Below are 25,985 nucleotides of genomic sequence, written 5' to 3'. Positions count from 1 at the left end.
ACACACACACACACACATATGTAAGCATATACATGATAATCCAAGCTACTGATATCAAGCGGATTCCAAACCCTAGTAGTGGGTTTCTAGAGACTCTGGCTGTGATTGAGAGCAGTTTCCATCTTTCTGCCTCCGTGCAGCTGGGAGGTTTGAACGCCATCTTACAATTAGCAGCCCCACAAAATTTCACTAGATGTAATCTAAAACTGCTAGCAATTGAACATCTAGAAAGAATCAAAATTGTGCTCTGGCAAACCTGAAAATTGCCACAGATCGTAAGTCAACCAAAAGTCAAAACCAGAGAGATTCAATCTTCCATAGTAACAATTCTTTCCCCCTAACGACTTTTAATATGAGGAATTGCTTGCATTCTAAATAAAAAGAATTCTATTGTATGGAGCCATCAATACACATATAAGAAATTTTAATTTCCTAACCCAAAATTACCACACACTTTCTGATATATGTTTAGGACTGGAGAATAGTTTCCAATCAAGTATCTCAAAGATTTTGAGCTCTTTTGAAAGATTCTGAACACAAAACTAAAAAACAAAAAACCTACCAAAATCTCAGAAGAGCTATACCGAATTGAAAATATTACACGTTAACTTTCTAGCTAACAGAGCGTTGCTACCTGATGGGCAGCAGTTCCATCTCTCTCCCACGCAGTGGCTGACGGCTTCAACCACTGACATTGAGGGTGCCACCCCAACATCTACACAACAGCAGTACCAGGGCTGTCAGTTAGAGCCTGCTTCTGAAATCAAATCAGTCCAAACAGACTGTTTCCATTTTAGAAATTCAAATTATATCTTGCCCTCTTTATGAAATGACACATTTTTTAAATGCATGAACTAAATTAAGTTGGATCGATCCATTTTAAACATTGTCATTTTTTCATTGCTGACCAGTTTTTAACTACCTAAAACAAAACATGCATCTACCCACGCCTAGTCCCACTCACTGGGACTACAGTTCAGAGAATTGCCCCAGGGGGCATTTGAAGCTTCTTTATATAGCAGACAGCCAACGCTGGGGGTTCAAACCACTGACCTTTTGGTTGGCAACCAAGTACTTTAACCACTGTACCACCAGGGCTCCGGATAGTCTCAAGTTGCTTGTACACATAGTCTCACACGGTTTTATATTACAATTTGAAATTGTCCCTACTGTGAAAAACCGGAGCGTATCTTAAACTATCGCAAACAGATCCTGTGGTAATAATCTCTCTTAGAAAAACTAACACCAGGCTAATTCCATGGTGCTATTCAGCTTCATTTTCACCCCCACACCCTGTACAGCATCCCCATACTCCTCTCCTGAGTATATTCCCTGGAGCTTCTGGGTTCTGTGAATTACTGCAGCATCCCAAAAAAACTCACGAACATTTGAGGAAATGTTTCATGAGGTGGTGGGTGACGTTCAGTCCAAAAGCCAAAGGTCAGTCAAGGGTAAGCCAAATGCTGTGTACTCCATGCCTGGCTCTTGTTGATGGTAAGATCCCACCCACTGCCTCTCAGAGGGCTCACTTTAGACGAAGCAGGATAGCATTGCAGAGACTCTTATTCCCAATACTCACAGCCTAATCTCATCAGTATCTATCTTCCCTTACTTTAATACCAGACCCATGCAGGGAAATGTCCTTTGGTGGGAGTTACATGACTCTCAATAGTGCAATCAAATTAACATAGAAACCTTTACCTTTATAATGATACCCAGGTATAATCATCTATGTTCCACCCTTGGACTGTATCTTATTTGTGTACATTTGCCCTGAGACCTCTGGCAGGATGCTTTCATAAGCATTGGCCTCCTACTAATCGTAGTCAGCCAGGCTTTTTCTGCCCCGCCCCTCCAGAAGCAACGTTTCTACTCTCAGCTATAGCGTGCGTAGCATTCCTTGCATCCATTACAAGTAACCAAACCAAAATTCACTGCCATCAAGTCGATGCCGACTCATAGCAAGACTATAGGACGGTGTAAAAGTGCTCCTGTGGGTTTTCAAGACTGGAGCTCTTTATGGGAGTAGAAAGCCCTATCTTCCTTCTGTGGAGTGACTGGTGGTTTCAAACTGCCGACCTCATGGTTAGCAGCCCAGTGCTCCACCAGTAACAATTGTCACCAAAAGAACCATTAAACAAGGAGGACAGCCCGATTCACACCCTCTACTAAAATGAGGTCTTAATCTCATCCTACTTCCTGTTCGTTAAAGATCGGACAAAGGCCACAGTGTATGAAGCCCAGAATTAAATCACAGAAGGAATTAACGGCTGGAAAACCAAAAAGCCAAACTCCCTGCTTGCGAGTCGAGTCCATGCAGACTCGCAGTGACCCTACAAGACGGGCAGAACTGCCCTGTGGGTTTCTGAGACCAGAACTCTTGACTGGACTCTCTCCCTAGAGGTGACTGGTGGAGCTGAATGGCTGCCACTGTGGTTAGCAGCCCAACACACAACCACTATGCCACCAGGGCTCCTTTCTATGGTGGAATAGCCCTATGAGTTGACTGTAACTCGGTACATTTCACAAAGACGTGGATGAGATTAGTCATAGATCTTAATACAATTAAATAATAGAAATTAAAATCAAGTGTTAAGATAAAATAGAAAATTAGGATAGGCTTAAATATCCAAGTATAATATGACTAAGATTAAATCCAAAATTTTGAAATATCACAAATAAGAGCACTCAATAAATATTGCATGCTTTCTGTGAAAAAAATATACTTTCTCTTGATTACTGATTTGCCCCTCGCTTAAAAGGATTTGGGTAGAGTTAAGAAATTTTAAATTTTAATTTTAATTTTAAATTTAAAGGCGATTTAATCATGGGGGTAAGGGATAGGAAATACTCTAAAACTGACTGCACAATTCTCTGCTTGATACGACTGAGCAATTAAACTTGAATTGGATGATATATAAATTATGTGCCAATAAAACTGCTGGAAAAAAGAAATTTGAAAATAATGCTATAATAATAGAATGTCCATTTAATAACTAAACTGATATTTTCAATAAAAATTAGATCTCATTACTAATAACTGTTATTAAGGGAGAAATTCCTTAGCTTTCATATTATAATTACATCACAGCACACTAAATTTTATATATCAAAGTAAAAATTTTATCAACATAAATGTATTTGAACATACCTGTCAAGATCATGGACTATAATGGAACTTCCTGCTTACATCCAGGTGTTGCCACATCTGGGTAACTTCTGGCACATGACTTGGTGGTTCACAAGTCAATTTCCTTTTCTTTATCATCTATAACTTTTGATTGCTACATAATTCGGTCAATTACTTCTTTTTTTTTTACCGCCTGCACCTTTTGTCGCAATCATGATTGGTACATAATTCGATCCATTACTTTTATTGAGAATGCCTGTTGTTAGCTGTCAGATACCGAAAACGGATTCTGATTCGTGGGACCCCTGTGAGGGAGCAGAACATGCCCCAGAGGGTTGCTGGGCTGTAATCACTACTGAAGGCGCCGGGATGGTACCTGGCCCAGCTGCTAACCTAACCTAAAACCCGGCAGTTCACAGCACCAACCACTGCACCAAAACCCACAGCAAGCGCCCTGCCACGGAGTCAACTCAGACCCGTAGAGACCCTACACAGGGCTTCTGAAGCTGCAAATCTTATGAGAGGAGACAGCCTCATCATTGTCCTGAGAAGTGCAGATGGGTTTGAACCACTGACCTTGCCGTTTCCAGTCCAATGCTTACTTTATTTGGAAATCTTATGCGGCAGTTCTATTTATAAGGTCACTATGAGTCCAGACCAACTGGCTGGCAATGGGCTTTGGATTTCTAACCGTTATAGGGCACAAAGGTACTAGAAGGGCTAGCCTCGTAACCTGTGAGCCACCAGAGATCCTTCATTTCCTCTTGTTTGAGGGAGGAACAGTGTCTACCCACAGGGCTGTTGCGAGAATTAAATAATCTATATACGGAAATCCTCCCCAGAGTGTCTGTCACATGGTAAGCTCTATACAAGGAGCCTTCAAAACGCTGTAGAAAGAGAATTAAAAGATTTTCTCCACAAATGATTCTGAAGTCCCCTCACTTAAGTATCTTTCATTGTCAGAGGAATGAGGGAAGCACCTTTGAAACTGTTACATTGCTTAGATGTACTTTTTACTTTTAGGAATTTCTCTTTACTTCACCTTATTTAAAGTCACTTGATCTCACTGTAAGAGGATCTACTGATAATCCGAAAGGAAGCTGGTGGTTATGCGTGGAGCTGCTAACCGCAGGTCAGCAGTGAGAGCCACCAGCTCCTGCGGCAGGAGAGAAGAGGTTCTCTACTCCCTGAAGCGCCCCGCAGTACCTGACACCCAGGCAGGCAGGTCTCCCCTGTCGTACCGCGGCGTCAGGAGTAGCAGAGCACTCGGTCCCAGCCACTATGCTTTGGTTTGACTCATAATTCCAATACTCACAGAGTGGGTCTCTTTGAGACATTAAGGTGAGCATGAACATCAGGGAGACAGATGGTCATTCACCTTTGATAACTTCCTCGTTCTAAAGAGCAGTCAATGGCACCACTGTACACAGCCAACCAGGCCCTTCTTTAGTGCAGCAAGGATCAATATAGACAGTCACTTTCAGACACTCGAAATACCTACAATGTGAGTTGAAAAACGTTCACTTTCTAACCTACAATCTGCAATCAATAACTTAAGTGAAAATCCTCTCGTCTCTTTTAGTACATGTTATTCAAAGCTGTAATAAAGAGCATGTAACAAATTTGCTCAGTTATATGACAGCTGCTATCAGCCCTGGCCTATCATCAATTATTTAACTACTGATCCTTTAAAGCTGAAAAGCTGTAAAAGCATTTCCAAAGGCTTCATCAGTGGTGTACATTACACCAAATTTAAAATCTGGCAAGTTCTAGCAAGGCTCAAACCCATCTAAGGGAACAGACTGGCCATAGCTTTATATGAAATTCCCCACTGTTTAAGAGCAGACCATTTCATTGGGTCTGACAACTAGACGCCTTCCAGGGGAATCATTCCTTGGAAAACACACTACCGGTGTTATTACTGACTTAGGGAGCAGGGAGACAAAAAAGAAAGCAGCTCATCAGAGGTGAACAGGCTAGTGGGGAAGAGCGGTAACCAGCTGGGGCCTGAACCTTCGCAATGCAGACAGGCTTGGAGTTATGAGGCAGCAGGAAAAAAAGGGTTCACAGAGTGAAACGCTTGCAACACAAACACTGAGACTTAAGCCTGCACTTTCTCATTTGAAAGAAACACATACTTCAGGATGAAATGTACACTGATTCCAATTTCGTACCATCAAAAGCCCACAAATGTTATGCCAACAGCAAATAACTGATCGATGTAAAGGGGATTCCCCCAACGTCAGCCCTGTCCCTATCCTACAAAGTAATTCATAAGGAGAAAAAAATACCTTCACACTATAATGATGAATGTAACTACTAGGAGTGGCCCCTCTCTGAGGTCTGAAATAGAAGGAAAATGTACACTTCTTCCAGAGTGGTAGCCAAAAACAACTTCTGCATTCTGAATACAGCTTAGGCACATTTGTTGAGGAGATGTTTGCAAAAGTATTTAATAAGAAAGTGCTGAATTTAGCTTTATTTTTTTCCCTCTCAGTTCTGCTAGATGGCCTGCAGCCCATCAAATCCCCTAAGTAGAAGCTCTCCTAAGTAGAAGTGACAAAGGGAAATAGCGCTCTACGGCTTTCTGCTTAGAGAACTGCCTTCCACATATCAGAACTCATCAAACTGACTTTGCAAAGGGCCAGAGAGAAAACACTAGACCAGATGGTCTCTATCTCATCCTCCACTCTATCCTGGGGCACAAGGGCAGCCATGAGTAACAGGTAAATGTCTGAACATGGCTGGAGTCCAATGAGACCCCATGTGAAAAACAGGCAGTGAGCCCACGGGCCCACAGCCATCGTTCACGGGCCCCTGTGCTGCAGGTCACCTGTTTTTATACCTACTTACAAAACTGTTTTCAAAATACCAGAGTTTGAAATATGATCATCTGGGATTAGCTTTGAAATTCTTCAAATAAAAGGAAAGTCTATTGTAAGGTGAACTGTGCTTATGGTTAGAGTTGGATAACAGATACATACATTTCATTTTCGTATTCCCTCCAATGTTGTGACTTTGAAAAACTGCCAAGTTAAAAACAAGGGAATCTGTGGCCCGAATGTTTCCAAGGTTGTTTAGAACATGCGCTCAGATTCATCTTACTTTTTAAAGCACAGTCTTCACATGTGGCTGTCAACACACAGAGGCTGGCAATACAGAGCACAGGAGGAGGGTACTTCTGCTCCCTGAGAAACATTCATGAAAGCTGCCCAATAAGCCATGAGGAACGTAGTCGCAAGAACGGAGGAACGCTAGTGTGTCTGCCCTTTCTGCAGGCTAACTGTCTCCTGAACCAATAATAAAAGGCAAAGGAATATGCGCCAGTAGACAGCATCGCTAATAAATATGCTACCTTCTGTCAAGGCGAACTACGCACTCTCACTCAACGCAAGGCAGAAACTGCCAGCACGACAGGCGGAGGGAAGAAATCTTAACGGCTGGACAACTTCTCCAAGCCCAAGCAAATGTGTCTTTTAAAAGACTTCTAAATATTTTCCCTCTGTCTGAAAAATAGTGATTTCAAACACAAAGGTTAAAAACTAAATCAGGCTCATAGGGTTATGATATTTGAGACAAATGAAGAACTTCTCTGTGAGAACATGTCAGCGGCCCAGAAGCATAATCAATTTCCAAGCTGCTAAATCTAAAACTAAAATCGTATTAAATGATCCCTGACACAGAGGTGGGCAGATTTTTGAGAAAAAAAAATGTTCACGTGAACATTCATCCTAACTTTTAGAAAGGTGAACCTTTATGCCCTTTTATCAACCACAGTACTGCTGCACCATTTTCAAACACTTCTGCCTTGTTTGCAGAGGCCCAGTTAAAAATGTTATCAAACACTTTCAAATTATTTCCAAATGAAGGTTTATAAATTTTATTTCCAGTCTCCCCCCACCCCCAAGGATCCATTTAAAAGCAGAGCTGGGAACAGAAACATACTCACATCATACTCTGTAATTCAACCGCAAAGCTTATGGGCTTCCCTGTGCCTCTTCCAGCACTTGACGTCGCAGTGGGCACTGGGCTCGCTGCAGTACTATTCATCTAAACACAGACAGAAAGGAGGTTTACAATACGCATCTTGATTAGAAATAAATACCTGGAAAAGAGCAACTGTAAGTGACTTAGAGAATAAATAACGTAAGGCTTTATTTTATGTAAAGCTGGCGGCGTGACGGTTACGCATCAGGCTGCGAACAGCAAGGTCAGCAGTTTGAAATCACCAGCTCTCCGCAGGAGAGAGACCAAGCTTTCTACTCCCCTCAACAGTCACAATCTCGGAAATCCAGAGAGGCAGTTCTGTCCTGCTCTACTGGTCCCCATGAGTCAGACTGACCTGACGGCAGTGAATTTGGTTTAGTTTTTATTCTTCACTAAAATGGAAGAAGGAGGTAAAAACACTGCTTAGTCATGTTGGTCACCAAATACTTAAATGACAAACATTTCAGCACCTGTTTTCAATAAGGAATAGAAGAAAAACACTCTGTAATAGTTAATAGAGCTCTGAGATTTCCAAAATAAGTTCTAGGGAGCCCCATGGTTCCCTGGAGGTACTGCAGAGAGGTCCCACTGGCCCCCAAACACACATCCCCAATTTCATCCAGAACTCTAGAACAACTCTGCTATTTCTAGCTTATATACTTGTATGTAACAAGTAAATAAAGAGCTCTGCTGTAGTGAAGTGCTCAGTTTGAAAGCTCTAACTCCCAATTGAACCAAAGCCCAAACTACAAAGAAAACGACACACACAGCCGATGCACAGGTCAGAAGTAAGCCGGTGCTATCTATGTTCCATAATCCTACAATATGCACCTCATTCCATTTAAAATCTGACAACGCCCAATAACATTAAACTGACGCATAATGAAAAACAAGATGCAACCCGACTGTACACTATTCTACTTCATACATGTTCAATCCCACAGACAACTGTGCCATAACAAATACCCAACAAACATTATTTTACAGGTTTATGTTAACTCTGAAAAACTAGCTTTCCTTAAAATAAAAATACTTTGCAGATTCTAAAGAAGAATGCAACCAATTTAGCATTCCAAAACGCAAAACCTCACTGCTACCGAGTCAATTCTGACCCAGAGACCCGATAGAGCAAATTTAGAACTAGCCTATGATATGAAATGAGAACTTTAAGGGGGAAAAAACCTAGTGGCATCAAGTTGATTTTGACTCAGTCACCCTCCGTAAGGTGTTCCAGGTGGTGACTCCCTCATCTCTCTTCCCAGCAGGACTGATGGGTCTGAACCATTAACTCGGTGGTTAGCAGGCTGACACTTACTGAACAGCTGCCAAGGCTAAGGCACCACCAGGGAACGTTGAAGAAAGCTCAGAAAACAAATTAAAGGAAGATTCTAGAGTCTTATTGCCCAGCTACTATACTAGGACCTTGAGAAAATTACTTAATTCCTATGTCTCAAGTTCCTAATCTAAAAACTGGGAGCTATCATCTCATTTTAAGGTTGTCATGAAGATTAAATGAACCAACATGTATAAAGTTTGCTGAATAGCACTTGGCACACAGTAAACAATAAATGCTAGCTTTTACTATAAACAAGAAAATGTCAAGCATGTTCCCATTTACATTTGCTAAAATCTTTTATATGACTAATTTAGATTTATTACATTCCACAAACACCAGTTTAAGTAACTTGAAGATTTTTTTTTTCTAAAAGAAAAACATGATGCACTAATAATGTTTTGGAGCAAATCACAAAGCTGCAGCAAAGAGCATCTTTGTTATTATGAACAATTATATGTATCTCAGATTTTCAGTGTAACAGGCTTTACTGGAATTGGTACAGGTCATATGATATTTGGACATTCGTAACCCAGGGACTGGCTGCCCCACAGCCTCCTGCTCCTAGTCATCTGACCTCAACTACTCCATCATTATCTTTGACTCCTTCTCCCGCACTCTATAATCTGCAGGAGGCTCAGAAAATTCTACTTTATGTTCTCACAGTCTTCCCTCTTATTCTACTGCTCTAGGCCCCTCCCTTCCTCTCTCAGTTCAATCTTCACATTGCAGTCCAATTTATCTTCCTAATACATCCCTCTAATCTGACTATTCATGTGGTTAATGAAGGCTAAAAGAAAACAGGGAACTTGCATGCCCAGGTGGTATAGTGGTTACGAGTTAGGCTGTGACCCAAAAGTTCAGCAGTTCAAAATCACCAGGCACTCGGCCGGAGAAAGATAAAGCTTTCTACTCCCATGAAGTTACGGTCCAGGAAACCCACTGGGAGCAGTTCTCTCCTGTCCTATAGGCCCACGATGAGCCGGAACGGGCTGGATCACTGCCAGAAACAAGGGCTTTGCAAGTAGCTCATTCTGCTTTATCCCCTGCGGAGAAATGGAGTTGTCACTGCAGACAGACTAAATCAGAGATGCATCCTAAGTAGGTCTTACGTATGAATAGGTAGAGCCCTGCTAACCCAGTTAAGTAAGCCTTGGAGTGCTAACTGCAAGGTCAAGGGTTCAAACCCACTAGCTGATCCTCAGAAGAAGACTAGCTATTCTTAGCAAAGGATCTAAACAGAATCTGTTAGATCTCTCTGGAGCTAGATGTATACCTCAGTCCTTGGCTCTGCGCGAGAAAGAATTCACGCCGAAGCCTGGTTCGTGATCGAAGTGAGTTTTATGAAAGTTAGAAGAAATTTCAGGTTTACACGGCACCCAAGGGGCTCCTCCCGGACATGCGGCCTAGCTGGACGCGGCTCTGCGTCCCGCAAAGCGTGCCAAAGCTCTCTGCGGAATTGAATTTACCTGGCTAGGTGATCCAATTCAAGTTCACGCCCACCACCCTTGCCTACCGGCGGGAACCCTGAACATGTGCGGTGCGCCACTCCTTTGTTTCCCTAGCTTGACCCTCTGGGCACACGTTAATGGACATCCCCCAGTCCTATGCTGGCCTACCTAACAAATCTACCAGTTGGAAGCCTCGAACTTGAATGTAGGCCTTATATAAAACTTCTGAGAAGACAGCAGATCAGGGAACTAAAACAAGCAGCATACTACCTGGGTGATTAGGTCTGCCATCTCCTGATATCCTATGTGACAGGTGCAACTAATGATTACAGAACCCCTGGTTCTGGTCCATGGGTGCTAATGGCCAGGCCAAAACCATTACACAGAGAATGCAAGAGTTGAGGGGGGGAAGGTGCGGCTTAAATTGCTTGAAACCCACATTTCAAAAACATGTAAAGAAACTAAGAAAAACCATCTTTTTTGGGGGGGTGGAGGGGGTCAGCCTAAACTTGCCCCTTTCATGCAAAGACTTTTGACATAAGGAGCTCTGGTGGCCTAGTGGTTGCCAGCTGGACTATGATCTGCAAGGTCAGCAGTTTGAACCCCAGGCAGCTCTGCAAGAGAAAGACAGGGTTTTCTACTCCTGTAAACAGTCACAGTCTTGGAAACTCAACAGGGCGGTTCTACCCTGCCTCACAGGGTCGCTGAGTCAGCGCTGACTTCCATGGTAGTGAGTTTGGTGTGGTTTTTTTGGGATATGATTCTTGAATGGAAACATTAGCATTTGAAAATCAGGTCAAAAGAGGGAAAACTCAAATAACCTTCAAGACTGGGGGCAAACAGACAGGAAACCACGGATGCCCAGTCCCTGCAATCCTGCAGAACAAGGAAAAAGTGCTACCAAAGGACACTGGATTTCTGCAGCGCCCCAGAGGAAAGCTTTCCCAGCGGTCCCACCTAGACTGACAGGGGCATGCTGGAGAAAATGTGAAACGCAAGAGACCGCAGGCAGCACTGCCCTTGCCACTGTGCAGACGCAGTCACTCCATCGGAGAGATTGCACAAAGGAAATTCATAATAAAACCACAGCTTTCTTCAGTTGTCCCCCTGGTGCAAATGTTTCACATCAAGAGTATTTATTGGGAAGAGGAAAAAGGTCCCAATCCCAGTTTATGATAACCACCACCATCCTTTCACAGTCAGGTTATTTAATCTTTAAATCAAACAGGTGAATAGCATTTTTCTTGACATGATGAGCTGATAGCTCATTAGACTCTCTAAAATAATTATTTCCCATGCCCACATTTTGTTTGATGATTTGGATAATTAACTTCTTTAGACATTAACTTCTTTACACATCAAAGTCCTATCATTCCAATGCTTTATTTCCTTTCTTCCAGACATTTAAGAGGGAAAAAAATGTCGGTTAAAAGCAGAAGCACTCAAGCCAATTTTCTCTAATAAATACAGTTAACATGGAACTGAAAACCTACTGTAATCTTCTCAATGGGTTAATGTCCTGCAGTTGTTTTAGCTTTCAATCGAAATGCAGCTGTTTGCCATATTTTACAAAATGAATTCAGATGTGCAGATTGGAACCTAGATTATTTCAACATGCCACAGTTTAAATGTGAACTCAAAGAATAAGTTCATTTCTGATTAAAACTATTTAAAACTTATTATTAAGCCAATAGCCAATACTAAATCACATCTGTAAAATTCTGTTTCAGAAAAAAAAGTTGATATTTACATTTTTACTTCAAATAATAGAACTTAACGATGTACCACTTCTTCCTTCAAAACACACTGCTACAAAAATAAATTTTCGACTGAATTCGCATTACACATCATAAAAAGGCTAGCTAAACAAAAAATAAAATATACATACTGTTGGGTTTCTACGTAGGCTTCTTATTTTGGGTGACTAAGTGGGCCAAAGGAAAACCCCATGACGCAGGTAAAGCTCAGTGGTAGAGCATTTGACTACAAAAAACACCAGCAAGCATCCTTTCCTTAAGGAGGTCTGAACGATGGGAAAGCTTTACTAACTAGGTATTGCACCCTCAAAACAGTAACAAAATCCAGACTGTCAAACCCACTTATCTACCCACTTAGGTTATTTCTCCTACTGCGGCATGGCTGAGGAATACTAATTCAGACCTGTGTCCATGATTCTGGGCATCGAAGGTGTCCCAATTTTACTTCAGAACCTAAACTTCCCACATAATGGAAATAGAAAACTGTTAATCATCAGAACATTTGCATTTTCATAAAACTCCAAAGGAAGGAAGCAATTATGGTTAAGCCAACACTATTAGGCACTGCATTCTGGTTATTAAAAAACTCAAATTACATCATGATCTCAATTTATCCTGCTGTGAAAAATTATACCAAATGGGCATTCAATCACTGAGAATGCCAAAAACATAAAATAAATTAAAATGTTCAAAATTCAAAAACATCTCTAGCTGGCTTTAGAGATAACACAATGATTCCAAGACATTAATATATGCCCCAAATCAGCAGACTCTGGTAGTTATAAAAATATGTATTCATTCAGCTACCTGCTGCAAGACGTCACATGAATACTCCAAGGTACAGATGATTCATATAATTGTTATGTTTTAAAATTAATAGCAACTTCACTGAAACTATTTTTCATAACTACAAAAAATCATTTTTATTCCATTACATACCAGGAAAACTAGCGCTTTATGTGAACCAGCTGTCATCCTGTCCGCTCCTCCTGTCAACCCCGTGTGTGAGAGCACTGTGCTCCATCGGGCTGCAACAAGTGGTGGGTGGAAGCTCATCACCAGGCCTTTCGTCTCAGGGACTATGTGTGGACTGGTCTCCAGTCTTTTAAGCTAGTGGTAGCCGAACGTTTTAACCATATGCAATACCCAGGGGCACCTAGCAGTAACATACTGTATCGTATAGTCATCTGTCTTCTCATCTTTACTCTAAGAGTGGCAATGTTTTACCTGCACTTTTAGTGCCTAGTCTACGGGTTTGGGAGAAAAACGGGGCTTTCTACTCCCATAAGGAGTTCTTATCGTCTCGGAAACCCACAGGGGCAGTTCTACCCCATACATAGGGTTGCCATGAGTCAGAATTGACCGGATGATAGTGAGTGTACATATGAGTGTTGCCTGACATGCTGACATTCGATAAATGTTGTCTATACACAAATCCTTGAACGCTAAAATAAAGACTACAGAGATTAAAAAAAAAGTCCAGAGCCCTACCAATTAGAAAGTTCCAATCTAGTGAGGTTTACAGACGTAGCCAGTGGAGTGAGTTTAGAGATTATGCACATGCTATTATAAGAACAAAGAAAGTATCAGAGTCAATTAGTATGAGATGATTGCACTGGGACTTAAAATTATAATCTTAAATAACAATAAATATTTGCCTTATCTACTCACAATTAAAATAAGTGAGCAAGTCCAAACTGCTAATATTTCACAGAACTTTTAAAATGAACTATGCGGAAGTCAAAGCACTTTGAGACCAGAAGTACCACTACCCAAGCGTAATGAAGGACCTAGGAACATACCCTGCCGAATCACTCATTGCGTGGTCACTTTTCTTAAACACGCCAATGGTAAGAAGTACATCCTAGCCAACCAAGCTCACAAGTCAATTCTGTAACACAGATAAAAAGCTATAGATATTTATAAGAAACATCAAATGATCAAAATAAGTGGCACTGTGGGACAGGAACAGGGCTGACCACAAGACAGGACGTTCAAACTCACCAGCTGCTCCAAGGGAGAAAGATGAGGTTGTCTGTTTCCTGAAAGATTTACAGTCTCAGAAACCCCAGACAGAGCTCTGTGAATTGGAATCAACTAACTGTCAGTGGGTTTGGTCTGGTTTGGAATGATCAGAATGACAGATTACCAGCTACACTGTAAGTCGGAAGAGAGTCACTGTTTTAATATAACTACCATGGGCACAAAACGTTTCTAATATGCTATTTCCTACTATGTTCACCTCCACCAAATCTGCTTCTCTGTTCAGTAACATTGCCAGTTCTATGAGCCCACTGCTATCAATTACATTTCAATTCATAGCAACCCTGCAGATAGAGCAGAGCAGCTCCCAAGGGTGTCCAAAGCTGTAAACCTTTTCAAACGCAGACCACCTCACCCTTCTCCCACAGAGCAGCTGGTGGGCTCGGGTCACCCATCTCTGAGTTCAAAGCTGAGCACTTTAACCACTGCACCACCAGGGGATCTACCAGTGCTCTAGGAGCGACTCTCACCCTGGCTCCTCCCCTGCCCACATCCAGGCACTCTGGTCCTGGCCATTTTTCTTTGAATAAAGCAATTTAAGTTCAATCCTTCCTTTCTAATCTCGCCTCAATCAATATGCTTACTATCCCGGCCACCGGGTGGGTTCCAGCTTAGACAAACCCTGGAGGGCAGAACAGATGGCCCCTGTGGGTTTCTGAGGCTCTAGGTCAGCGGTTCTCAACCTGTGAGTCACGACCCCTTTGGGGGTCGAACGACCCTTTCACAAGGGTCACCCGATTCCTAACAGTAGCAAAGTGACAGTGGTGAAGTAGCAACGAAGATAGTTTTGTGGCTGTGGGGTCACCACTACACGAGGGACTGTATTCTAGGGTCCAGAAGCACCGCTCTAGGTCTCTATGGAAACAGACAGCCTCATCTGTCTCCTGAGAGGTGGTTCTCAGCAGCTGACCTTGCAGTTTGCCAGCTCAATGTATGACCCACCAGGGCTCCAGAGACACCAGGAAGCAAACCCGAATGGGTTCAGTGACCCTACAGGACCAGGTAGAACTGCCCCTGTTGGGTTTCCTAGACTGCAACTCTTCACGGGAATAGAAAGCCTCATCTTCCTCCTGTAGAGCAACTGGTATTGAACTGGTGACCTTGTGGTTAGCAGCCCAGTGCGTGAACCACTAAGCCACCAGGGCTTGCTCAAACAGAGATGAGAAGCTATTATTTTAACGGCTTCCACTCTCTTCTCCCAAACAAAGCCACTGTATCTATCCTCTCCTTATAAAGAATCCCCACACTACAAGTCACCCTCGTATGTACAGCCAAAGCTCCATCTGCACTGTGGATTACTCATGCACAACTATTTACTGGACACCATGACCAGACAAACACGATTCTCAGAGTTCAGGATCTACTGGCAGCTAAATCACACAAGCAAAAGTGCAAGCACATAAACATTTTTTCAGATAGTGGCAAGTGCTAGAGAAGGAAATTAAATAAACTGGTATCAAATTGGAGGTGACATTTAATATGTTAGTAACTAAGTGCAGAAAGGAACTCTGGGGAGAACTTGACAGCCAAGGGAGCAGCAAGGACGGAGATCCCGAGGGCAGTGTGCCGAGAATGAAGTGAGCAAAGAGAGTGAGTGCAGAGCAGGAGGGAAGGACCGAAAGGTGGCTAGACTAGCCAGGTCATAAGCGCCCTGTGGATCACAGAAACTCAAACCCGCTGCCATGAGCCAATGCTGGCCCATAGCGACCCCCTGCGGGTTTCTGATACTGTAACTGTTTGGGGGAGTCGAAAGCCTAGTCTTTCTCCAAAGAGGTGGTTTTGAACTGCCAACTTGTGACCATTCGGATCACAATCCAACACTTACCCACCAGACCACCAGGGCTCCCTTGTCGATCACATTTTAGGTGAATATAATGTGAAGCTAGTAGAGAATTTCTCATGGGAGGTGACTTGAAAAGTTTTACTTTTTTTAAAATCATTTTATTGGGGGCTCATACAACTCTTATCACAATCTATACATACATCAATTGTGTAATGCACACTTGTACTTTCGTTACCCTCATAATTCTCTAAACATTTGCTCTCCACGACAATGCTTCTTTTTTAAAAAAAAATCTATTCTGCCACTCTGTGGCTTTTTTTTTTTTAGCACATTTGTATATTTATTGCCCTCATCATTCTCAAAACATTTGCTCTCCACTTAGGCCCCCGGCATCAGGTCCTCATTTTTCCCCTTCTTCCCCACTCCCCCCTCCCTCATGAACCCTTGATAATTTATAAATTATTATTTTGTCACATCTTGCCATGTCCGACATGTCCTTTCACCCACTTATCTGTTATCCGTCCCCCAGAGAGGGGGTTATATGTAGATCCTTGTCATCGGTTTCCCCTTTCCAACCCACCCTCCCAGTATCGCCACTCACACCACTGGTCCTAAAAGGATCATCGGCCCTGGATTCCCTGTGTTTCCAGTTCCTATCTGTACCAGTGTATATCCTCTGGTCTAGCCAGATTTGTAAGGTGAAATTGGGATCATGATGCGGAGGGGAGCATTTAGGAAATAGAAGTAAGATGTATGTTTCATTGTTGCTACATCGCACCCTGACTGGCTTGTCTCCTCCCTGACACCCTTCTGTAAATTGTCCAGTGGCCTACAAATGGGCTTTGGGTCTCCACTCTGCACGCTCACCCCCCTCATTCACAATGATATGATTTTTTGTTCTGATGATGCCTGATACCTGATCCCTTCGACATCTCATGATCGCACAGGCTGGTATGCTTCTTCCATGTGGGTTTTGTTGCTTCTGAGCTAGATGACCGCTTGTTTACCTTCAAGCCTTTAAGACCCCAGATGCTATATCTTTTGATAGCCGGGCACCATCAGCTTTCTTCGCCACATTTGCTTATTCACCCATTTGTCTTCAGCGATCATATCAGGGAGGTGAGCACACAATGATATGATTTTTTGTTCTTTTGATACCTGATAACTGATCCCTTCGGCACCTCATGATCACGCAGGCTGGTGTGCTTCTTCCACGTGGGCTTTGTTGCTTCTGAGCTAGATGGCCGCTTGTTTACCTTTAAGACCCCAGACACTGTATCTTTTGATAGCTGGGCACCATCAGCTTTCTTCACCACATTTTCTTATTCACCCACTTTGACTTCATCAATTGTATGGGCCTCCACTCAAGTACTCCCCTAATGCAAGAATACTTTGTTCTATTAAACTGGCATTCTATGATGCTCACCTTCCGGACACGATTGATGAAGTTTTGGATTTTTAAAAGAAAGCTCTGGCAGCTGAGAACAAACTGTAAAGAAGTACAGGGTCCAACAAGCTTGTTCGTTTAAGAAGTGACTGAAACCTGTCTAGACAAGAGATACTGTAACTTGAATTAGCAGAGACAAGAAGTGGCCAGAGTTCTGAAAATGTATTTTGAAGGTAGAACTGACTCATGGAGCCCTGGTGACTAACCCAAAGGTTCACAGTTCAAGCCCACCCAGTGGCTTGGTGGAAGAAAGACCTCCCCCCACCATAGAGATGACACTGTCACCAGGGGTCACTGTGAGATGAATCCCACAATAGAGCAGACTTGTGACAGCCGGGACATGGACTGTGACAGACAAGCAGCCAGGGACTCCAACACCGGGGCCCTGAGCCACGGATGGGACAGTGCCAGGGATTGAGATCAGGCAGGAAGAGAGGGGAAGGAGGAAAAAACAGGAAAAAAATGGAAAAACCAAAAACAGGAGCTTAGTTTCAACTACGTTAAGTTTGAGACAATTAGGAGAGGGGTACAAAACGTTCAGGGGAAAACATAATTAAACACTAATGGTGGAATTTTCCCACACTTTCTGAAGGCCCTTGTATGAGACAATGAGGTGGAGACAAAAGCCCGCAGCAGCTTTGTGACAGCAGGCTGCGAGAGGCCGAAAGCTGAAAGTCCACTCGGGGCACAGGGTTTTTGTTTAGATACACGATTGATCCATCTAGAGTCTGGTGATAATGAGAAAAAAATCTCTCAAACCCCATTTCTCTGTCAGGGACAACTTACATAATGGGCACTCAAACACCGAAATCCACGTCACACGTTAAAGGATGCCAGAGCACTCCCGAACTGTGCAGACACGCTCTCCCCTCCCCACGGACAAGAGGGCGGGCGGGCAGTTGTAAACCGCACACTGACACATGCTCTTTAGGTAAGAGAGCCAGGAGCTCAGGGACACACTGCTCAGAGGCACACGAAATTGTACTGTCTTAAATGTCTTTGTCAGCCTCAATTTAATGTAGGTTTTTCTATTGTGTGTGCTTTTATAGTCTCTTATGCAAATACTAAATTTAAATAAAATGCAATCAATCAATAAAAAGCTTCGTTCTTTGCAAAAATGGTCTCCAAAGTTCACTGCAGATGTTCGTACGAGATCATTGTAAAGCACACTATCCAGTCCCTGACAAAGCTTATTTTTAAAATATTACAACACTATTGCTTTTACATAAAACATAATTGAGTTAGTAGTTATTTGTAATGTTCTACATATGTGCAAAATCCTCGAGTCAAATATGCTCCTAGTGGTAAGAGGTAAGGGCACTTCACAAGGCTGTTCAAAAGAGAAAAAAAAAAAAAAACAGGGGAGAAGGCAAATTCACCCAAGGTTTCTTATAGGCCAAGATTCTATCCCAGCTTAAAATCACAGTCTAAAAATCATAAACCTTAAAAAAAAAAAAAAATCCTGCAATAAAGATCCGCAAGTTAATAAAACATCTGATGCGGTTTAGACATAGTCTAAGTGACTTGAAACAGAAAAGGCATTGGGAGATTTATTATAGACAGAGAAAAACTAGATGACTTCTGTATAAACATCCCAGTGTTTATAAGGGTCTTACACCTATCATCACACACTTTCCTCTCTCACAATGAACAAAAAATGGTGGCACTAAGTCACCCACCTAATAAAAAACAAAACAGATTTTGATCTCAGGTAACTGATAAGCTGAATACTCAGTCTAACTAGTTCAGTATTTTAACCAAAACTCCCCAACTTGCTAAAATTTTAGCACCTTAGTTTCTTCCTCTGTAAAAGACACCCAACTATTCATTCCCTCACTCACTTCTGCTGGGTTGATTCCCATCCGAGCTATCTGAGGGCAGGGTAGAACTGGCCCCTGTGGGCTTCTGAGACTGCAACTGTTTACGGGAGTAGACAGCCATGTTTTCTAACTGCTGACCGATCAGCTAGCAGGCTATCGGCTAGTAGCCACAATGCCACCAGGGCTCCTTCTAACATACTACAGCAACGAAGGACGTAGTGAGGAGCTATCTTTACAGTGCTCAGGGGACTTATGCTGTCATTATCTTGGGGACTGATGACTTAAGTTTAGGCATTCTTGGTTTAGGAGGTCTCAGGCTGGCAGACAAACATCACAAACAGAAAAAGAAGAAAAACAATGCAAGTAGGCGGGAGCGGGGGAGGCCACAGTCTTCTGAGCACCTTTTAACTGCAGCTTGAAAAATCACTAATTTCCTCCAAATCCCTCATTTTTCAGGTGAGGAATCTGAAGTCCAGAGGGGTTCCTTGAACTGCCCAAGGACACATCACTATTTAGTGATACAGCGGGGACTAAAACTGAGGTCCCCTGACTCCTGGTCCAGAGTTCTTGCTACTACACCACGAGGAACACACAAATAAAAGTTGATCACAATTAACCCACAAGACCTCCACAATGTGTTTGTCATAATGAACTTGGTTGTGCTGTATCCGCCCAGGCTGAACCGCAGCACAGCACTAAGGAGCTGGGCTCCAGGGTTCAAATACAGGCTCTAATGCTGACCGTGTGGCCTTGGACAGGTCACGTCACCTCCCTGCCTCAAGCCCCCCATTTTTAAAATGGAGATGCAAAATTTTTTCTGACCTGAGTTACATGAAATAACCTGTGGAAAACCCTAGGAACGTTCATATTACTGTAGACATCACTCAGACCAGGCTAGTCATGACGATAAACCAACCCACCAACAAAAACGCACTGCCATCAAACTGACCCTGACTTGGAGCGACCCTACAGGATGCGGTAGAACCACCGCCCCTATGAGGTTCTGAGACCGCTCGCTCTTTACAGGAGTAGAAAGCCCCGTCTTTCTCCTGCAGAATGGCCCACCACTCCACCGGGGTTCCTCCAAATTCAACCAAGAGTGTAGCAATTTGAGAATATATCACGAAGGATTATCACTGCATATGTGGTGTAGTCTCAGAGAAAGAACCTTACGATTAGGATACTCTTTTAAAGACCCAGCAAGAAATTACAGAAGTGAAATATATAGGACTTAGTCTTTAACCTTCTCACTAAGGTTTCACAGACTTGGTGATATTGCCCAGGGCTGCGCTGCAACACTGGAACAATCTAGAGCCGGGGTTACAAAAGCAGAGACTTACATTTTACCCTCCAGTAAGGGCCATAATGCCAAAGGTTTTCATTGTCAAGGGGGAACTAAGTAATTTTTCTTTAAAGGAGGCAGTGGGTCAAATATGTGTGGGAGCCTATGCTCTAAGCATTTTAAATCGGCAAAGCTCACCCTTCAAGATTTGGGGGGAATCATTTATATTTGTAGAGTATTATACAGTATATAAAGTACATTTACATAAATTATTGCAATTTACTGTTTTGTGAACTCAGTAAATACACAAGTATTTCAGTACCTACCACATACCATATGCTAAGCAGCACGCTACTTTAATACTCATTATTATAGGCCACCCTAGATATGCATAAGCTATCAGACGGATATTATCAGAGGCAATACTAAGAGTATAGTGCAAAGAACCACAGAGACCCACTCAAGAAATTAAGACCCAATCAGTAGTCTCTCCTGTTAGTGGAAGCAACCTGTTTGGCTAAGTACATGAGAGACAATGGATGGTCCACATGAAGTGAATGTTGGCTCCCTCTCGCCAGCACTGGCGGCGGGTAGGGGGGCTGGGGGGGGGGACCCCGCAGAGAACATACGGTGACCACATCCATAAAGCACCATTACTGTGATTCTGGTCATGGCATTTACGTACTCCAGTTATGCTGGTTTGTAAACTAAAATCGACAGCTCTTTAAATAAGAAGGGCAATCTTTATTGGAGGTTAACGGACAAGGAGCCCTGATGGTGTAGTGGTTGAGAGTTTGACTGGTACCCAGAGGGCCAGCAGTTCAAACCCATCAGCTTGCTCTGGAGAAAGAAGGGTCATCTCTTTCTACAAAGACTAACCCAGTGCCCTCAAATCAATTCCAACTCAGGCGTTCCGGGTAGAACCATTCCATTAGGGTCTAGGGATGTACACCTTCTCTGAGGCAGACAGGTTCATCTCTCTAGTGGATTTGAACTGCCAGCCCAACACTGAGCCGACCGCACTTCTTTGCATACAGTCTACAGCCTTGGAAACCCTATGAGGCTGTTCAGCTCTGTCCTATGGGGTCATATGAGTTGGAATTGGCTCCCACAGTACAAGACAATCACCAGAGACAGACCAACAAGAAGAGAGCAACATAAAACACTTAAAAATGAAGAAGCTTGTGAAAATAAGACAATGTGTAAATGTAATTCTCATTTCATGCTGCCAGGTGAGGGAGGGAAAGGAAGATGCTTTCTGCTCCAGGGACGCTATTCAGGACGCTATGAATCTAAATCCAAGGAGCTCTGGTGGGGTACTGGATTACACACTGAGCTACAGAACCAGAGGTCAAGAGTTTGAACCCACCAGCCAGTCAGTGGGAGCAGATGAGGCTACCTACACCTGCAAAGGCAAAGTCTCAGACACGCGTAGGGGCAAGTCCTGCTCTGGCCTACAGGGTCGCTAAGTCAGAATCGATCAATGGCAGTGAGTTTGGTTTTATGAATCGAAATTGATCTGATGGCAGAGGGTAGGGAGCAATCTTGTGAAGAGATGGAATGAAATTAAAGACTAATCCCACTTTATTAGTGAGAAAACGGAGGACCAGCAAAGTTAAATGCCTTAACCAAAATATGAAAGGGAGAGAAACCTTGATTTTCAGAAGTGGTTTTAAGTGGTCTCTGTATTCACCCAGATGAATTTCAGAGTATTAACAGTTCTTCCGAATCCATTACTTAACAAACATAAGGCTATAGCAACCAAGACCTCTCAAGTATTTCTGCAATATCAACCCAGACCAGGGAAATCTTAGCTCCTCCTCCCTGGTCAGGCCCAAGGGCAGCTGCTCCACTCAGCCCTTTCTCTCTCATCTCATAGCTCAAAGCCAAGTCCGTAAGTGGGGGAAGGCAGTAGTCCCTTCTTTATTTCTTAGGCCCATAATTCAATGGAAAAACTTAGAAAGGGCCATATTTAATGTAGAAGAAGCTTCTACGTCCCTAGAGAACGGACTTCTCCTTCCAGACTCACCCTTCTGAGAGCAGCTCTCTCCTACCTGCAAGCTCCAGTGAGCCTCCATCCTCCAAGACCTTTCCTGGTTTCAACACACAACCTCCTGATAGTCAACCTCAGCTCCCAGGTGCTCCCTCTTATTGGGGTGGGTCCCCGGTCCCCTATTCACTGGCCTCCTGTGTGGTCCTGCTCTCAGGAACCAGAAAACCAAAAACTACATTGTGTACTGCAAAGGGCTCCACACCACAACGCTTCTCAAGAGCTGTTCCCAACACATCACATGCTTACACCATTTAAGTCAAGAACCTTGATAGAGACTTTAGTATCTCCGTGTTATAAATGAGACTGAAGCTTCATACCAAACCAAAATCAAACACAATGCCATCGGGTGGATTCCTGCTCACAACGACCCTATAAGGCAAGGTAGAACTGTCCCTGTGGGTTCTGAGACTGTAAACTCTTTAAGGGAGTAGAAAGCCTCATCTTTCTCCTGTGGAGGAGTTGGTGGTTTCGAACCGCTGACCCAAAAGTTAGCAAACCAACTTGAAACCAATGCACTCCAGGGCTCCTCCATAGAAAGGTGAAAAAATGTGTCCCAAATCACAGGAGTACTAAGAATCCAAGTGAGGACTCAAACCAATTTGTCTGACTGCTAATTAAATACTCTAACCACTACAATATAAATTCTACTAATAATACATTAGGGAGAATGAATTCACTTTATTTCTTATTTTATTTATCTGGTGGCATAGTGTGTTAAGAGTCATGCTGCTAACTGCAAGGCCAGCAGTTAACCCCACCAGTCCCGCTGAGGGGAAGCAATGAGGCTGTCTTCTCCCGCGAAGATTTACAGCCGCGGAGCCCTGTATAGAGTCCCTGTGAGTTGGAATCAACCTGAAGGCAGCAGGTTGGGGTCTTACTATTATGTGAACTATAGGTAAATTCTCTCTTAACATTCACTTTAATAAACAGAGTTTGCTGATTTAACTCTCTCACCTCACCACAAAATAAAATGGCTCTCATTTTCAACATGAATACTTGGTCTTTTAAAGTGATCGACAGGCCCGATTTTCTCTGGAGTCTTCTACACCAAAAGTTCTTTTTTTTTCTTTTAGGAGAGAACAAATAAAATCTGCCCGAGATTTCTATCTAATTATAGAGAGAAAAGCAAGTGCATTTGAGTTACAGATGGCATTTGCTAGCCTTATTTCACGTTATCTCATCTATTACATTGGCACAAAACAGTAATGTTTTCACCAGACTTCAAAGTAAACTCAAATGCTGAGATTACAATATCATTCCTAATCTTCCCTAATACAGTATACATCACCTTATGTTACAGCTGGCAAACTTAAAAATAGGGTTACGATTGTATATAGTTTTACAATCGTAACCCTATTTCATATATATATATTTCATATACATATATATACATATACATACACACATATATATAAAATAGGGTTACAATTGTATACAGTTTTACAATCGTAACCCTATTTCATATATATATATATTTCGTATACATATATATACATATATATACACACACACATATATAATAGGGTTACAATTGTATATAGTATATATATATATATATATCTCCATCCATCTAGCTGGGACATTTCTCATCTGAGCCAAGCAGGCATTAAATCACAATTGTCCCAGAAAAATCAGGACCTACAAGACACCCTATATAAAAGCACCTCATTATAATTTGTAAATAATGGCTATTCCCTGATTATGACTTAATTCCAAAATTGTTCCAGATTTAACGATTACCTTCAGCCTTGAGACTCGGGGTACCATTTCCCGATTAACAGGCCAGAGTTCAGGTGCTAGCTAAAGTTTACAAAGACCTAGTTTCAAATTTCACTTTATAAACACTTACTTGAAAAAGAAAAATGGATCCACATATTTCCAACACAGAAATCTTGTGGAATACTGTTCAACAAATTTCAGACTTTGATCTCTTCAAAGGTTTTGAACACTGACAACCACAAAATTACTTCTACGTTGGCCTAGTGCCCAAAGGTTGCTTTTATAATTTCCCAAATAGCTTTTCATATAAGAAGATTGGGGAGGGGGTGGTGCACTGAGGCTGCACCGTCTCCCAAATGGGAAATAAGAGAGTTGAAAAGTTTTCACTGACAACGAATCAGTGATAAAGGACAGTGGGAAACCATGCTCATCATACAGCACAACAATGATTAAAGAAAATGTCAGTATTGTTCTGGCTCTCCAAATGGAGCTGGCATTATTAGCTGCACAATTCAGGAGTCAAACGAATGCTTTGCTTTAATTTGTCAAGCTGTAAAGTACTAACAGACTCCTGTACAGAACTACAGAATTTCAATGAAAGGCATTATTTGAATGGAATTATGATTCCCTGAGGCCATAAACGTTCCAAAAGCGCCCTTCTAGACGGCCCAGTGCCTCTGACTTAACCCACTGTCATCCAGCAGATTGTAAGATGACTCATAGAGACCTTATAGGGCAGAGTAGAACCTGCTCTTCAGGGTTCTCCACGACAACCTTCACAGGGGCAGCCTGCCTCCCTTTTATCCTGTGGAGAGGTTGGTGGGTTTGAACAACTGACCTTCTGATTAGCAGTGCACTGCTGACACTACTGTGCCACCAGGGCTCCCCAAAACCAAGCCCGCTGCCAACTAGCTGAGACCCTATGGAACTGTGGCACAAGGTTTCCAAGGGTGCAAATCTTCACGGAAGATTCAAATACCACCAAATCGTGAATTGGAAGGCATCTCAATAGTTTAGATAATAAATCTTTGTAGCCACTAGCCACTGGGGCTATTTTAATTTTACTAAAATGTAAAACTAAATTGCTCAGTCACACTAATCACATTGCAAGTGTTCAAGAGCCACGTAAGATTCTAGCAGTTATTACACGGGGCAGCACCTTTTATCAAAGTTTTCATCGCAGTGTAAAGTTCTCTTGGACGGTGTGCCTGATAGGCACACTGGTTTGAAGGTCCCGAGAGACAAGACAATTGCAACTGCGTTCTGTATTTGCAAATTACTTTGTAAAATTCAGTCCAATCCTCCAAAAATTCTACCCAGTCTGCCCTCAATTGGATCGAAGTACATCTTTGCAGATCTAATTTAATCCCTCATCCAAGATGCTGCTCGGCAAAACACGACAACCCTCCCCGTAAGCACTCTTTTTGCAGAGACATACTCATTTTTTCCCCAAAGGAAATAAAGTTTCCATTAACCTCATAGAGATTCATTTGTTCGTGGGTACAATCATCATACGCACGCCCACACACGTTCATTCGTATTTGTCACACTTGTCTCCTGGTTTTTAATTCAGAAAATAACATTCATCCTGAACTTCTTAAAGGGGGGGGCGGGGGCACAAGAATACCTTACAAGTAGCTAGCAGTGTTTGGCACTGTTCAAAGCTTTGGGCACGTAGCAGCATACAATCCTCCCCATTCTCAATTTAGGCTATTATGATTGACGTTTCACAGACCAGAAAGACGCTAAGGAACGTCCCCAGGGTCTTACATGCGGGCTAACTCACCTACAAGCAAGTAGGTAACTTCCTTTTTCTGGATACTGTCTACTAGCTAGGAGCCCTGGGGGGCGTCGTGGGCTGCTGACTTCAAGGTCAGCAGTTCAAACCACGGGAGCTAGGCCGGGCTTTCTACTCCTGTAGGAGTGAGTCTCGGAACCTCCCGGGGGCAGGTCTCCCTGCGCCCCGGGTCCACGGCGGTGTGCTCGGTTTGGGGTCTACTAACTGTCTCACTCTGCAAGCACACCAGCTTCCCCCTCCAGGGACTCCCATCCAGCACTGCCCAGGTGACTTCAGGGTGCTCAGCCCATCCCAGCACCTGGGAGCCGGTCTGCCCAGCTGCCCTGCGCCCACGCCCACCCGCCGACTGGGAGGAGTCAATCGCCGAGTCCACCCCCGGCGG

General features: G+C 42.9%; 2 protein-coding genes across 9 annotated transcripts in view; one reads left to right on the top strand and one right to left on the bottom strand.

The window, feature by feature from the left end:
• SUPT3H (SPT3 homolog, SAGA and STAGA complex component) overlaps positions 1 to 7,180 on the bottom strand; it is a 442,749-nt gene extending 435,569 nt beyond the window's left edge. For 7 of the 8 annotated variants that reach the window (XM_013006777.2, XM_045294851.1, XM_045294852.1 and 4 more), the window contains exon 1: positions 7,080 to 7,180. In XM_013006777.2, the coding sequence (XP_012862231.2) occupies positions 7,080 to 7,180 (101 nt within the window). The remainder of the gene's footprint in view (positions 1 to 7,079) is intronic. The other variant, XM_045294856.1, reaches the window with a different exon arrangement.
• Positions 1 to 19,367, top strand: part of LOC123522247 (runt-related transcription factor 2-like) — a 42,738-nt gene extending 23,371 nt beyond the window's left edge. The window contains exon 3 of the mRNA XM_045294859.1: positions 19,208 to 19,367. Coding sequence (XP_045150794.1) covers positions 19,208 to 19,350 — 143 coding nt within the window. The 3' untranslated portion in view covers positions 19,351 to 19,367. The remainder of the gene's footprint in view (positions 1 to 19,207) is intronic.
• Positions 19,368 to 25,985: the final 6,618 nt, after the last annotated feature.

The sequence above is a fragment of the Echinops telfairi genome, unplaced genomic scaffold, assembly GCF_000313985.2.
Source record: "Echinops telfairi isolate 266 unplaced genomic scaffold, ASM31398v2 ScPeMD7_3533;HRSCAF=4204_1, whole genome shotgun sequence".
NCBI lineage: Eukaryota > Metazoa > Chordata > Mammalia > Afrosoricida > Tenrecidae > Echinops > Echinops telfairi.
Note: the sequence above shows the minus strand (reverse complement) of the source record. Positions and strands in the feature narration are given on the sequence as shown.